The sequence below is a fragment of the Enhydra lutris genome, unplaced genomic scaffold, assembly GCF_002288905.1.
Source record: "Enhydra lutris kenyoni isolate GAN:26980312 unplaced genomic scaffold, ASM228890v2 scaffoldscaffold9, whole genome shotgun sequence".
Lineage (NCBI taxonomy): Eukaryota > Metazoa > Chordata > Mammalia > Carnivora > Mustelidae > Enhydra > Enhydra lutris.
Window position 1 is genome coordinate 31864865 of NW_019154093.1, and position 15115 is coordinate 31879979.

The 15115-nt window shown below is 33.3% G+C and overlaps 1 protein-coding gene across 1 annotated transcript in view; it reads right to left on the bottom strand.

Annotated features, from left to right (window-relative positions):
* Positions 1–15115, bottom strand: part of LOC111142980 (integrin subunit beta 3 binding protein) — a 47500-nt gene that overhangs the window by 20396 nt on the left and 11989 nt on the right. Inside the window, exons 2-3 of the mRNA XM_022496351.1 lie at positions 12735–12870; positions 3635–3704 (exon numbers count right to left, since the gene is read on the bottom strand). Coding sequence (XP_022352059.1) covers positions 3635–3704; positions 12735–12798 — 134 coding nt within the window. The 5' untranslated portion in view covers positions 12799–12870. The remainder of the gene's footprint in view (positions 1–3634; positions 3705–12734; positions 12871–15115) is intronic.

The window sequence follows — 15115 nt, forward strand, 5'->3', positions numbered from 1 at the left end:
TGAATCTCAAGCAGGCTCCATGGCCAGCATGAGGCTCTATCTCATGACCCTGAGAACGTGACCTGAACTGAAATGAAGAGTTGGACCCTAAAGGCACTGAGCCACCCAGGCAACTCACCCTACTTGCCTGTTTGAATTGGGACATTGCTCTTCTGCTCTTAAACTAGGATTTACACCATCAGATTCCCTGGTTGTCAGGCCTCTGGACTTGAACTTGAATTACACCACTGGCTTTCTTGGGTCTCAAGCTTGTGGATGGTAGATGGTAGGACTTAGCCTCTCTAATTGCATGAGCCAATTCTTCACAATCAATCTATCTCTATATATGCAAATATATATATATATATATATATATATAAACTCATCATCAGTATTTTTAAATCATTTTTTTAAAGATTACTTATTTTGTGGGGTTATGGACATTGGGGAGGGTATGTGCTAAGGTGAGTGCTGTGAAGTGTGTAAACCTGGCGATTCACAGACCTGTACCCCTGGGGATAAAAATATATGTTTATAAAAAATAAAAATTAAAAAAAAAGATTACTTATTTTAGAGAGAGAGAACATGTGTGTGCGTGCAAGTGGGGGGAAGGGCAAAGGTAGAGGGAGAGAGAGAATCTCCAGCAGACTCCCTGCTGAGCACAGAGCCCAATGGGCTTGATCCCACAACTGTGAGAATATAACCTGAGCTGAAATCAAGAGTTGAATGCTTAACCAACTGAGCCACCAAGGCACCCCAATACATTTTAATTATTAATAACCATTACATCAATGCCATTTTATTATCATTAACTGTTATATTTTATTAATACTATATTATTATTATGTTATTACATATATATGTCTCTGCACTTGGTTCTGTTTCTCTGGACAACCCTAACTTACACAATTTCCAAAACAAAATATAAAATGCTATATTGGGGTGCCTGGGTGGCTCAGTTCTTAGGTGTCTGCCTTTGGCTCAGGTCATGTTCCCAGAGTCCTGGGATCAAGCCCCATATTGGGCTCCCTGCTTGGCAGGAAGCCTGCTTCTCCCTCTCTAGCTCCCCTGTGCTTGTGTTCCCTCTCTCACTCTATCATAAATAAATAAAATCTAAAAATAAATAAAAAAATAAAATGTTATATCATTTAAAACTGATGTATAGATGTGAAATGTTCGATTTAATTTCAGGTTTTCAAAAACCAAGGCTTTAGAATGGGTTTACAAGATAATAAAAGAAATCCAAACAAATGGAACAAATGAAGAACCCATTATTAAAGCTAGTAAAATGGCTTTATTGACTGGGATTGACTCATTATATAATGAGTGCAAAAAAAAAAATCAGCAAGCCTATTTTTATCTTTTATAAAATATCCTGGCTTGTCCTTAAGTTCACTAATTCTAATATCGAGTCATGGAATGATACACATAAGTAATAGGGATCTTCAGAAATAAATATTAAGAGAAATTAAATAAATACAGGCAAATTCCTAAGTGAACCATAACAAGGGTTCTTGTTCCCTTGCTACTTGAAAGCTCACTGCTACAAGAGCTATGGTTAAAAATCTGGCACCGTCAACAAATCGATGGGTTCAGAAGAATAAGGAAGGGATAAAAGTATAAAAAGTTAGAATAGCGTAAGGGGAGCTGATTGGGCGGAAAGCAAGGGTAAGTTTTGCTTGTTTATGTGGTATTCTGTTGTCCAAAAAATTTTCCTCCTTCACTGCCTACTTTTATTCCCAAGTTTGTTATACTTCATATAATTATATCAGAAATTCATTTGGTTTAGCAGGTATCTGCTTTCATTTTGTTTAATTTTTAAAACTTAAATTCAATTAATTAACATATAGTATATTATTTATCTTAGTTTCCCCAGATTTATCTTAGTTTCAGAGACAGAGTTCAGTGATTCATCAGTTTACATAACACCCAGGTATCTGCTTTCAAATATAAAATCATACGTTTCAAAAATTGTTACTTGCCACTTGCTCTCACTGTATATTCTTTTGTAAAATTTCTTTTTCTGTGTGTATACATTGCCAATTAAAAAATACATTAAATAAGTTAAACAAAAAGAAAATTCTTTCCCTTTTTTGGGAAAGATTTTTTATTTTTTTTTTAGGGAGAGCATCAGTGGGAGGAGAAGCAAATCTGAAGGAGCCTCCATGCTGAACGCAGCTCAATGCAAGACTCAGTCTCATGACCCCAAGATCATGAGCTAAGCTGAAACCAGGAGTTGGATGTTTAACCAACTGAGCTACCTGGGAACCCAAAGAACGCTTTCCTCTTAATATCTGATTGCAACTGGTTTCACTGAGGAAATGGGAACTTTGCTAGGGGAAGGAAGGAGTAGTAATTTACAACAAAAATACTTGTGGGACAGGGAAAATGAAAATATTTGGAGCTGGGGGAGCGTAGCTAGGAAAAGCATCTAGTAAAAGAAAATAAAGGAGATATGATGATAGATGTAGGAGATGCCAAACAAAGAAATTTCTTTGTGAAACACTTCTCTTTGTCCTTGTCGTACTCTAAATGGCATTCAATTTTTGTATATTTTACTCTAGACTAGTACTGATTAATACTATAGTTCAGCTACATTATGAAAAAAAATAGACCTCTGGGGTCATAACCACTAGTTACAACACTATTTATATGGAAAATGCATTCTGAATTCCACTTAAATGAGTAAAAAAATTTTGAAAAATAACTTATAACCTATTTCTAAGTTTGGCAAGGTATATTAACTTACAACATAAAGCCATAAGCTCCCAATTTCTTTGTTTTTAGCCACCCATCATATTGCGTGGCACAAAGACAACATAGCTGAAAGGGTCAATGAGCTGAACATAAGAACTACTTTGAAAATTTAACCCCCTCTTCTGGTTAATTCAATTTTCTAGCCTCGGTGGATAGATATAACTATTCTTCCTAGAATATATAGGAGAAGTAGATTTTTGTAAATACTATCTTCATTCAAGGCAGCATTGGCTGGCCAGTATGAAAATAGCTGGGTGCTGGGATATAAGCATGCTGGGTTCCTCTGGATCGCTTACTGTGCTGGCTTCATTCACTGTGTTCCTAGCTCTTGAACCAGCTATTTGTTAGGCATTATGTTCCCAGATGAGGGATTACTTTTCCATCCATATAAAATCTGAAAAGGTCGTTTTTCCCCAGATTTATCTTAAGCTGGTCTCTTATTCATGGACTGGCAAGCTGTGCTCAATGAGTATTAAAATTAAGATCTCATAGGGGCCCCTGAGTGGCTCAGTCAGTTGAGTGTCCAACTCTTGGTCTTCTCTTAGGTCATGATTTCACGGTCCTGAAATTGAGCCCTGCATGGGCTCTGCACTCAGTGGGGAGTTTGCTTGAGATTCTCTCTTTCCCTCTCCCACTCCACTCACCCCACTTGCACTCTCTCTTTCTCTCAAATGAAGAAATATTTTTAAAAAGTTAAGATATCACATATCATGATCACATGAACCCTTCAAAATGCATCACAAAATATTTTACTTCTTTAAAAAAGAATATATCGACTCAGGTATAAACTATTTTTTAATTTTTGCAAATAAGTTATTTCTCTTAAATTATTACTTTAAGAAATATGACTCTTTTCTTTCAAGACATGTATTTATTATTTCAAAAACAATAAACTTACTCATCATTGTCCTTTGTTGTAGATTCCTTCCTTTTGGTTAAACTGAGGTGACTCAATTTTTTCCTCTTTCCTATATACATAGAGTAAAAAGAAGAACTTAAAGTTAAGGGGGAAATTGTCAAATTTTAAATAGAATTTAGATCACCAAACTTTAGATAGAGAATAAAAAGGTAGACTAATGAAAGAGAAGTAAAGAAAAAGTATCCTAGAATTTGCTATAGAAAAGAAAAATCACTATTATGAATAATTTTTCAATAGCTATTTTTTAAAATTTCCCAATATCCCAATATTTTATTCATGATGACTTTATGTAGAAAAAAACCAATCTTTATAGATAAAGGATACTTTCGTTAAATATTTTAATAAACAATATCATCTTAAAGTTTCCAGTTTGTATTATTTCACTCCTATTTTTTGCCTCAAAGTTAACAGTGGGTTGGTGATTTTTGTTTTTTAAAGATTTTATTTGTTTATTTGACAGAGAGATCACAAGTAGGCAGAGAGGCAGGCAGAGAGAGAGGGAGAAGCAGGCTCCCTGCTAAGCAGAGAGCCCAATGCACCGCTTGATCCCAGGACCCTGGGATCATGACCTGAGTCAAAGGCAGAGGCTTAACCCACTGAGCCACCCAGGCGCCCCGGTTGGTGATATTTATATCTACAAAACAGTAAGTTTCTAGTGATGTCACAGTAAAATAAATTTGATAAATGTGCCTGATTTTAAAAACATATTGAAAAAATGCACAATGATTTACTAAATTCTTGGAAAGATCCTGTGTGTGGGGTTGAAAGGTAAATTTGATTTTACAGCCTAGTAGAACATGATGTTTGCACTTATTAGTGGTCAAGTAGATAATTGTTTTATGAGTTCTCCATTTAGTTGTTGGTTCTACTGTACTTCATGGTACAGTATAACATACACTTCAAACATATTTGATGTATAACAAGTATTTGAGGACATATTAGCAAAAAAATTCTTAATATCTTACATACACTGGCCTTTAATAAATGTTTATTGAGTGAATAAGCAAGCAAATGAATGAATAATCGAAACTTTTTACTACTAATGAAAAGGAGTCCAAAGAAATCATTTTTTAAATGTATAGTTGGTGACAACCTCCTTACACTATGTATTATTATGTTGTTCCATTTGTTCAATAACTGGCACAGGAACTATTACTTAACTCAATGTCCTTATTCTTCACAAAGGAAAAACGGGTGAAATAAATTTTATTATTTCATTTAACCCAACAACCTCAAAATACTACAATTTTGACATTTCTTTATTTTTATATATTTTATATATAAAATATAAAATTATTAGTGAGATCATTCATATTCTCTTTTTCACACTGTCTTTGATACATGGTGTATATTTTATGCTTATAGCACATCTCAGTGCAGATGAGCCACAATCCAAATGCTTTGTGTCTACATGAATTGGAAAGTATAGCTCCATGTACTACTGCAGGAGGGTCCAATACTTCTAGATGAAATAACACGAAGGCAATTTCTTTAAATTTTCAAACGTAATTCATTAACATATTAATGTACTGTCTGGAACAGACTTCCCAATGCTGGTTTACACTTTTTCCTTCACTTAATTTTTTTTTTTTTTTTAACAGAAGCTGTTTTGTTGTTTGCTTCTTTTTTTTTAAAGAATTTTTTATTTTATTATTTATTATATTATAATTTCTTTTATTAATATATTTATATTATAATATTATTTATTTATTTATTATTTATTTATTTGACAGAGAGAGAAATCACAAGTAGGCAGAGAGGCAGACAGAGAGAGACTGGGAAGCAGGCTCCCTGCTGAGCAGAAAGCCTGATGCAGGCCTCGATCCCAGGACCCTGAGACCATGACCTGAGCCGAAGGCAGAGGCTTAACCCACTGAGCCACCCAGGCACCCTTTTCCTTCACTCAATTTTTATTTCATTATTCTTACTTGCTCCTATTACTAGGGGAAGAGCTTATTTAATGTATATTTTCTATTCTCTGATATTTATAATTTCACAGAGTAAGTTGGTTCAGAAACTGATGAACAATAACTTCCCTCATTGTTACTTTAGATCTTATGGATTCTCTCAAAAAAAAAAAACAAAAAAAACCCCAAAACTGTATCATAACTAAATTAACTCAAAATAGTCTTTAATTCTAAAAAGAGAGAAAGTTATGATTTAGAGATCTTCCTAAAGTACTGGTTATCTCTCTCATTTTATTTATTTATTTTTTTTTTTAAAGATTTTTTATTTTATTTATTTGACAGACAGAGATCACAAGCAGGCAGAGAGGCAGGCAGAGAGAGAGGAGGAAGCAGGCTCCCCGCGGAGCAGAGAGCCCGATGCGGGGCTCGATCCCAGGACCCTGGGACCATGACCCGAGCCGAAGGCAGAGGCTTTAACCCACTGAGCCACCCAGGCGCCCCATCTCTCTCGTTTTAACTTTTCATTATTTGACTTGTCTCTATCCTTAAGTAGTAAGAGTTTATTTAACCAAGCATTAAAGGGAAAAACAGTAACAATATTTTATTTATGACTTTAGAGAACTCTTGAGGAAAAAAAATCTGTTAAAATCCATCTTTCTTAAAAAAAAAAATCAAGCTGGATATGAAATCCCATGATACATATTAAACCTTATTTTCAGAAAATCTTTGCCTAAAGGTTAATATTAATTTCCTGAATTTTGTGCTATGCTGTCTGCATTCAATAAAGGTCCACAATTAAATATTAAAATTACTTTGTTCCTTTAACTTGTAATTAATTTTCACATTTTAGCACCATCAGTCAATAAAGTTAGGTGAGAAATAGTAAAAGAATACTTTATTTGAATTTTCACCAAGTGTTCAATGCCTGCTGAAACATTTTTATTATGGTAAGGGGATTAGATATCTTATTCTATAAAATATAATCAATAGCATTAATCTCAATCTTCTTATAGAAGGACTTACATTTCTAATATACTTTTCCAATTGCTAAATAGGAGGAGTTTTAATATCTCTAAGAATAACACTTGGATCAGTTAGCAGAGACTATTCGGACTCCAATATATTATTAAGAGTATTCCAGTTACTGGGGTTCCTTGGTGGCCCAGTCGGTTATAGCATCTGACTCTTGATTTTGGTTCAGGTCATGAATTCAGGGTTGTGAGATCCAGCCCTGCACTGGGCTCTGTGACTTGGGATTCTCTCACTTCTTCTCCCTCTGCCCCTCCACCCCCCTAAAAAAAGAAGAAAAAAGAAAGAGTATTCCAGTTCCTAATAATTGCTTTCTTTATTTCATTTCATTCTATTAGCAATTAACATACAGTAAACAGCTGCAGATTCTATACATACTTTTTCTTGCTAGGTTATATATAACAAATACTTGTGAATGTGATTTCCTTTAAAGACAGTTTCATAAAACACTGGTGAAATATGTACCATCGCTGAATCTGGGCTACATTCAAAATTGTATTTGGGGGCACCTGGGTGGCTCTCTCTGTAAGCCTCTGCCTTTGGCTCAGGTCATGGTCTCAGGGTCCCTGCATGGAGCCCTGCATCAGGCTCTCTGCTCATCAGGGAGCCTGTTTCCTGCCCACCCCCACCCCACCCCACCCCTGCTCTGCCTGCCTGTCTACCTACTTGTGATCTCTGTCTGTCAAATAAATAAAATCTTAAAAAAAAAAACCAAAACCTATCCTTTAACAAACAAATCAAAATTGTATTTGGACTTTCCGGTAAGGCTCAGGGAGCCCCTTCTCTAAGATAATTTTCAACAGATCATGATGTTTAGAAATACAATCAATGATGTTAATGGTAACAGCTAACACTTAAATAGTATTTTTAGGACCAGGCACTGTTTTAAATGTTACATATATAAACTAATCTGCAAAACTCTGCATTGGTCACTCATTCCCATTTTACAGGTGAGGAAACCGAGGCACAGAATAGCCACATATCTTATCCAAGGCTCTAAAACTAGTAAGTGGCAGAGTTAGGATCCGAGTCCAACACCCAACCTACTGAGCCACTCAGGCACCCCGAAATCATGTTATTCTTTTAATTAACCAAATTATTACTATTAAACAAGAGTGGAGAGCAAATAACTGCTTTAGAGGATCAATTTATGAACAATAACAATGTTAATGGTTCCTTTTTTAAAATTCAAAATACCTTTATTGAGTCCCATGGAAGAAATGTAATATTCTTAAAATATTACCTATATTATTGAACAGAAAGGTATCAATGAGAAAATTAGAATTGCTTTTTAGCTATTAAAACATTAATGTTTGAGAAGCAGAATGGTAAGTTTTAAAATCTTTCATCCAAATTAGATTGTGGACCACATTAAGAAGCATTTGGCTCATATATCTCAAACTGCTCATCAGATATTTAAGCTGATAGTAATTTATCAGCTCCTTTGAAATACATATTGTTCCTTTTCCCACTTAAAAAGAAATCAGTCTTGCCAGAGGTCTACCATTTGATTAGTCTTTTCAAAGAAACTGCTTTTGATTTTGTTGCTTTTCTTTATCACTGCCTTGTTTTCTATTTAACACTTTATTTGTATTTAATACTTTTTATCTTTTACAATTTCCTTTCTTGTATTTCTTGGGGTTCATTCTATTCTTTTTCCATCCTTCTGAGTTAAATGCTTGGCTTATTAGTTTCAATCATTCTTCCTTCCTAAATATATGCATTTATAAGTATAAAATTTCCACTAAGGACTGTTTTAGTATAATGCAGTATTTAGATTAAAGTTTTCCTCTAAGTTTTTATTGTCATCATCATTCAATTCTAAATATTTTATATATTCCATTATGATTTTTCTGAACAATGAATTATTTAGAATGTTCTAGGTTTCCAAACACATGGGCTAAAATTTTTATAGAGGACTGCCTTTTTATTATTGATTCCTAACTACACAAAATTTTGGTCAGAGAATGTGACAGCAATTTTAGAATTTTGCGACTCCAGACTGGTTATATTTTTGTAAAAGTTTTAGGTCATGCTTTATCATGTGTTGGGTATTACACTTGTTTGACCACAGCTCATTAGATCACACTTGCTAGCTATGTTCAAACTGTTTATATCCTTCCTAAGTTTTATTTATTTCATCAGTTTCTGAAGGAGGTACTTTAAAATTTACTATAATTAGGGATTTGTGAGTCTCTCCTTGTACTCCTGTCCTATTTCATTATGTGTTGTTTTTGTTTTAGATGCACATAGTTTCAGGAAACATTTTTAGTAGTGACTCTTCTTTTCTCTCACTATGAATAGATTCATATATCTTCAATAAAGCTTTTTTGTCTTCAAGTCTATTTTTGTCTACATTAATATTCTTATAACAGCTATTAATTTTTTAAAGTTAATATTTGCTTTGTTTTTTTCTATCCCTTTACATTTAATCATCCTACATCTTTAAGCCTAAACAATAATGATATTAATAAAAACAGAGTATGTATTGAAAACTTAACTACATGCCAGGCCATGTTCTGAGTGCTTTTTGTATATTACTTTATTTAATTCTCACAACAATCCTGAGGTAGAAACTATTATTTTCCCCATTTTTACAGGCAAGTAAATAAAACACACATACACACACACGCATGCACAACTATAAAGTCAGTTAACAGATATTCTTCTGCTCCCCCCAAATTATAAGAATCTTAAAACACTTTAGCTTATTTTGCTCCCTCATCAGTATTCCATGCTATTATAGTCTATTATTTGTTTTTAACCCCATCTTAAATTGTTTGTCTTTTTTTCTATAGCCAGCAGAATTTGTAGTCACATTTTTGTATTTGGATTTATAATTAAATTTGTCAACATGTTTGCTAATTTATTTTCTTACCATTGCTCTTTGCATTCCATTCCTTTACCTGAGGCTCAGTTTAATTCTACAAGTACATTTTTTAGTAGTCCCTTCAGGGAGTCTCTCTGAACGAAAAATTCTCTCAGACTTTGTCTGGAAAAAAAATCTTTATTTCATCTTCATTCCTAAATAAAAATATTTAGCTGTGATTTTTAGTTGGTATTATTCCACTTCCTGCTGGAGTCTGTTGATATAGATGAGAAGTCTACAATCAGTCTGTCATTTCCTTGGGGGTTATATGTCTTTCCTCCGGTGGCCTTTTTCTCTTTGTCTTTGACAATCCGCAATTTTACCATATGACTATGTGTGGATTTGTTTTTATTCATCCTGCTCAGACTAAGTATGCTATTCCAATCTGGAAATTCTCATCTTTCCTTAACTGTGAAATTGAAATTATGAAAAATTGATAGTCCTTTTATCTTAGAATACTGCTTCAGCCCATTCTCCTTATTTTCTCCTCGTGGAACTCCTATCTGACATATATTGGAGCTTCTTAGTCTATTAATAATTTCTCTTTACCATTATATCATGTTCTCCATTTCTTTATCTCTGTGTTATCACATTGCTACAGTCTGGCTGATTTCTACAGATCTATTATCTAATTCACAAATATTCTCTTTGACTATGCAAATTTGTTGTTTATCCTTCTACTCTAATTATTAAATAATAAGTCTGATGCATCCTTCATCTTTATTGAAAAGCATAATAGTTTGGAGAAATTTGCTAAGGGGCAGGGGAGGGCCGCAATATAATGATAACACACACATATGAACATACATAACAATGAAAAATATATATGATGGTAAGTAAATAAATATTTATCTCTCAAAAGTGTAAACTCACTTTTTTATAAATCACTTTTTTTATAAACTCACTTTTTAAATTAAATACATATCTCTCAAAAGTATAAACTCACTCACCCAAATGGGGCCAAAAGAAGTCTAAGTAGAGGGAAGAATTAGGAACAGATTTTCCTTTTTTTATAAGTATAAATGTATTTAAATGTAATAATAAATCATCTGTTCACATAGTATATAGTTCAAATGTACATAGAAAATACATATGAATACCTAGAGGAAGAGTATTCCAGAAGGAATACAGGCTGAGAGACCTGTAAGTGCAATGACCTTGTGGCAGGAAGGGGTTTAACATGATTGATGAATAGCAAGAAAGTAAGAATGGTTAAAGTAGTGTAAACATAGGAAGGGTAACAGAAAAGGAGATAGACGAGGTGGTCAGGAATTTGATGATGAATGGCCTTAGAAGTTATGATTAGGTTTTGAATTATATCCCAAGTGTGATGGGAAGTGAATTGCACTTAAAATGCCCTTGAAAATGCTATTTATTTATTTATTTATTTATTTTTTTAAAGATTTTATTTATTTATTTGTCAGAGAGAGAGAGGGATAGAGAGCGAGCACAGGCAGACAGAGTGGCAGGCAGAGGCAGAGGGAGAAGCAGGCTCCCTGCCGAGCAAGGAGCCCGATGTGGGACTCGATCCCAGGACGCTGGGATCATGACCTGAGCCGAAGGCAGCTGCTCAACCAACTGAGACACCCAGGCGTCCCTGAAAATGCTATTTAAATAAAAGTACTTATTTAAGTGGCATCTTATGTTTTGTATAATATTTAAAAACTGAGAATTGTTAATAGAAGTTATGAGATCATAACTTAAATTATGATCTCATGGAACTTAAATGGAACTTTTACTTTATGACTCGGGATTTCTTATTTCTAAAACATGTATAACATATTAGGATAAGCAATGTAATGATTACAAATGACATAATGTGATATAAGATCCTAGAGAATTCTATGTTGAGACTTTTGATATATATATATATATATATATATATATATATATATATATATCGAAGAGTATATGAAACATATATATATGTACAGTTTAATGAATCAGTGTAACCACTATTTAAGTTAAAAAATAGAATATTACCAGTACCCCAGGAACACTTGCTATATGACTTTTTAAAAAAGAGCTTACTTAGTACTATAATCTGTGATAATTATCCACTTAAATGTCAACCGGGATCATGTGACCAATCTTTTTATGGGCAAAAGGAATGTTCCCTTAAGTCCATATTTAATTTCAATATGGAAATTGAGTACGTACACTTAAAATCTATTCATATTTCAGTATAGAGATGTGCCATCTCTAAGGCACTAATTTTTAATTTTAAACAAAAGATATATTAAGTGTATTAAAAACAGATAGAGCTTGAAGAAAATGTATACATCTTCATACATTTTTGTGAAAGCAAACCTAATAGTAATAGCTTTAAGATAAAAAGCACTTGATTTAAGTAAAATAAAAGTCAATCAAAAGTTTAAGATCTCGTTATGGGTTTCATTACAACAAATTAGGTAAAATGAGATTTCTTTGTTTCTGTGTAGCTTCTAGTATATTCTTAGCACTCAATAAATGTTAAACAATAAAATATGAATTAGGCTAATCACAGCACATCTAAAATATATTTTATTAAATTTGAGCCTACTTAGAATTTTATATTATAGAAACTTGACATGTCACTGATTCATGACCTTTTATAATATTAAAAATTAAATCTATGAAATCTAGAATCATATATCTTTTAAATAAATATTTTAGCAATAAACTATGAGAGAACAGAAATATGCATGGTCAAAATTAAACTAAATATTTTAAAATAAACAATTTCATATTAAAATTAGGTTATTCTCTAGTGGAAAACCCTACAATTTTTTTTTGCAAATGCATTTAAGATAGTAAAGGAAAAGAAGGGAATGAAATATAATAAATAAAAGCAAGCTATATAAAGATAAATGAAATGTGGATAAAACTAAATAGACAACATGAATAAAAATAACATTTATAAGTATCTCTTTTAAACTATAGTGCAGCAGTACCTGAATTATATGCCCTTTAATTTATGCACATGATGGATAGCTTGTTAAGGGGTATATCTGTAACCACTATAATTGATAGTAGCTGAAGGCAGTCAGACCATAATTTCTATTTAATGGATGGGATAGTAAGGGAACAAAGTCTGCAGTAGCATTTTAAAATAAGTGCCTAGAAAGTTTACATTTATGTCCAAAGTCGTACCTATATATTCTAGACTTCTTTATGTTGAATTCCTTAAGAAAAAAACAGTTGCAGCAAGATCCATATATTATTAAATAAAAATTCTGGTTTAACCAGTAACTAGAAAAATATTACAATAAATGGAAAAGAATGTTCAACTAACCATTTGATGGTTCATTTTTGTGCTCCTGTTCTTTAGAGCTTGCAGGAGAAGCAAATGGGCTCATTTGGCAAGTTCCAGTTGTTGGAGAATAAGTTGTAATACTTTTCTTCCTTGTGATTTTTGAAGAATCGAATGACTGAAAATAAATATTAATTTGAGACAAAAATACTTATGTTTAGTTCTTTGAGAATGCCTTTTAAAACTTGTAAAATTCAAACCAGCATTATTTTCCTTGCTCTTTCTTTTCGGAATTTAAATACACTCAATTATCATTTCCAAAATGAACACTATTCTTAAAGTTTTGTAGATATTTCAGGTCTCCACACTGATTAAGGCATCTCAATTAGGTATTTGTGAAAATTTAATATTAAAGGTTTACTACCTTCTGAGATGGTATTTCCAAACAGTTTAGTGATGACTGACTCTTCCGGTTATATCCTGACTTGTGCTGTCTGCTGAACCTGAGGTATAATTATGGGGCTAGGCCAGGGAAACTCTCAGAAGTACTGGTAGTAAAACCCACAAGGAAATCCTAGGAGGGGTAAGTGCTTTCTTAAACCTTCACAAAGTTGCTCTGACATAGTGACTTGTCTTAAGAATAAGCAAAATAATGTTGGGGCACCTGGGTGGCTCAGTGGGTTAAGCCTCTGCCTTCAACTCAGGTCATGATCTCAGGGTCCTGGGATTGAGTCCTGCACTGGGCTCTCTGCTCAGCAGGGAGCCTGCTTCCCCCTCTCTCTCTGCCTGCCTCTCTGCCTACTTGTGATCTCTCTCTGTCAAATAAATAAATAAAATCTTTACAAAAAATAAGCAAAATAATGTTCAAACAATTGAGTATTAACATTTAAGGCCCTTGAGAATTCGGCCTATCCTATAGGATAACCTTCTATCCTCTCCTCTGTTCCTTACATACCTTGTGCATACCTCTCATTGGAGACTATCGTCTCCGATAAGATTATGAATTATTTTAATAATTTTTTACATTTCTGTCTGCCCCATTAAAATCTGAATTCCTAAAAATAAATATTTCTTCATCTTTGTGGTCTAGAACTCAAAAATCTGTAATGAATGAATGATGTAAAAGGAATAGTCCAATAACTTTGGCCAAGCCACTCTGAATTCATTCATTTGTTCATTAGTTCATTCTTCCAATATGAAATGACACCCGTATCCCAGTCACTTAGATTAATCACATTCTGTGATCCTAGGCTGGAATGCCCTTTCTTATCTTCCCCAGGATGAAATCGTTCTTCGGTTTAGGTCCCCATTTATGATCCACTTCCTCCAAACATCCATTATCACACTATTAATTGCTTGTTCTTCTGAATTCCTTTTAAACTCTTTTCTGTAATGCTTACTAATCACCCAGCGCTTGCTAACTAATGTGTACAAAGAAAAAAAAATTATTCTGGCCTCATGAACAGCAGAGAAGGGTCTAAACAGTAGTAGAGGTCTTAACTACCTAACAGTAGTATAGGTGCTACAAGAATTGAGAGGAAAGGAAAATCAAAGTGGGCTGCAGTAATTTTACAGAAGGATTCTTGCGAGGAGGAAGGATGAGGCTTAGATAAGCAAAAATGAAAGGTATGAAAAACCTGAAATCTAGAAGTGCTACAGATGGCATAAACTGGATTTAGGGGATTAAAAAAGGTCTGAAGGTTATGATGTTACTAACATTGTAGAATTAAACTTATTTTGGTAGCTGACTTGAAATAGTTATATAATTCTCCATTGTCAACGATTCTTTATTTCTAAGACACCTTGGCAGAAATAGTGGCTGTGTCACCTTTTTCAATAATCTTGGTATTAGTTCCAGAATCTATAGCATCTTTTTTTTTTTTTTTTTACAGTTAAGGTTTTAAATGATAAATACTTTTCCATATTGGGGAACCAGAAGGCTTTCCATTCTTTATTTTATGTATCCACGGTAGCCACAAATGTAACCAATATCTTTTTTAAAAATCAAACTATAATATCAAGTTATAACTCTAAAGCAATCTTTATTGTAGGGTGAAAAGGTTTTTAAGTCTCTTTATCAGAGGGTTATTATTACCTCTTCATCTTGAGTTTTCACCTGTTTATATGTATTCAGTCATAAACTATGACATTTATCCAATCCTACCCTACCTTTCCAAGAATTTACTGCCCAGAACTATTTCACTGTGTATGTACAAGAAATGGAAGTCACTACACTAATGTACATTTATGTCAATCTGTTTTCCTATTTTGCCAAAAAATTATTTTTTCCAATTGCCAAATATCTAAACATTACAACTATAGATCATACATTTCTCCTTGAAAACCATTTTCTAGCTTTCATAAAATAAGTCTCTGTGTGTGTGTGTGTGTGTGTGTGTGTGTGTGTGTGTGTGTGTGTGTGT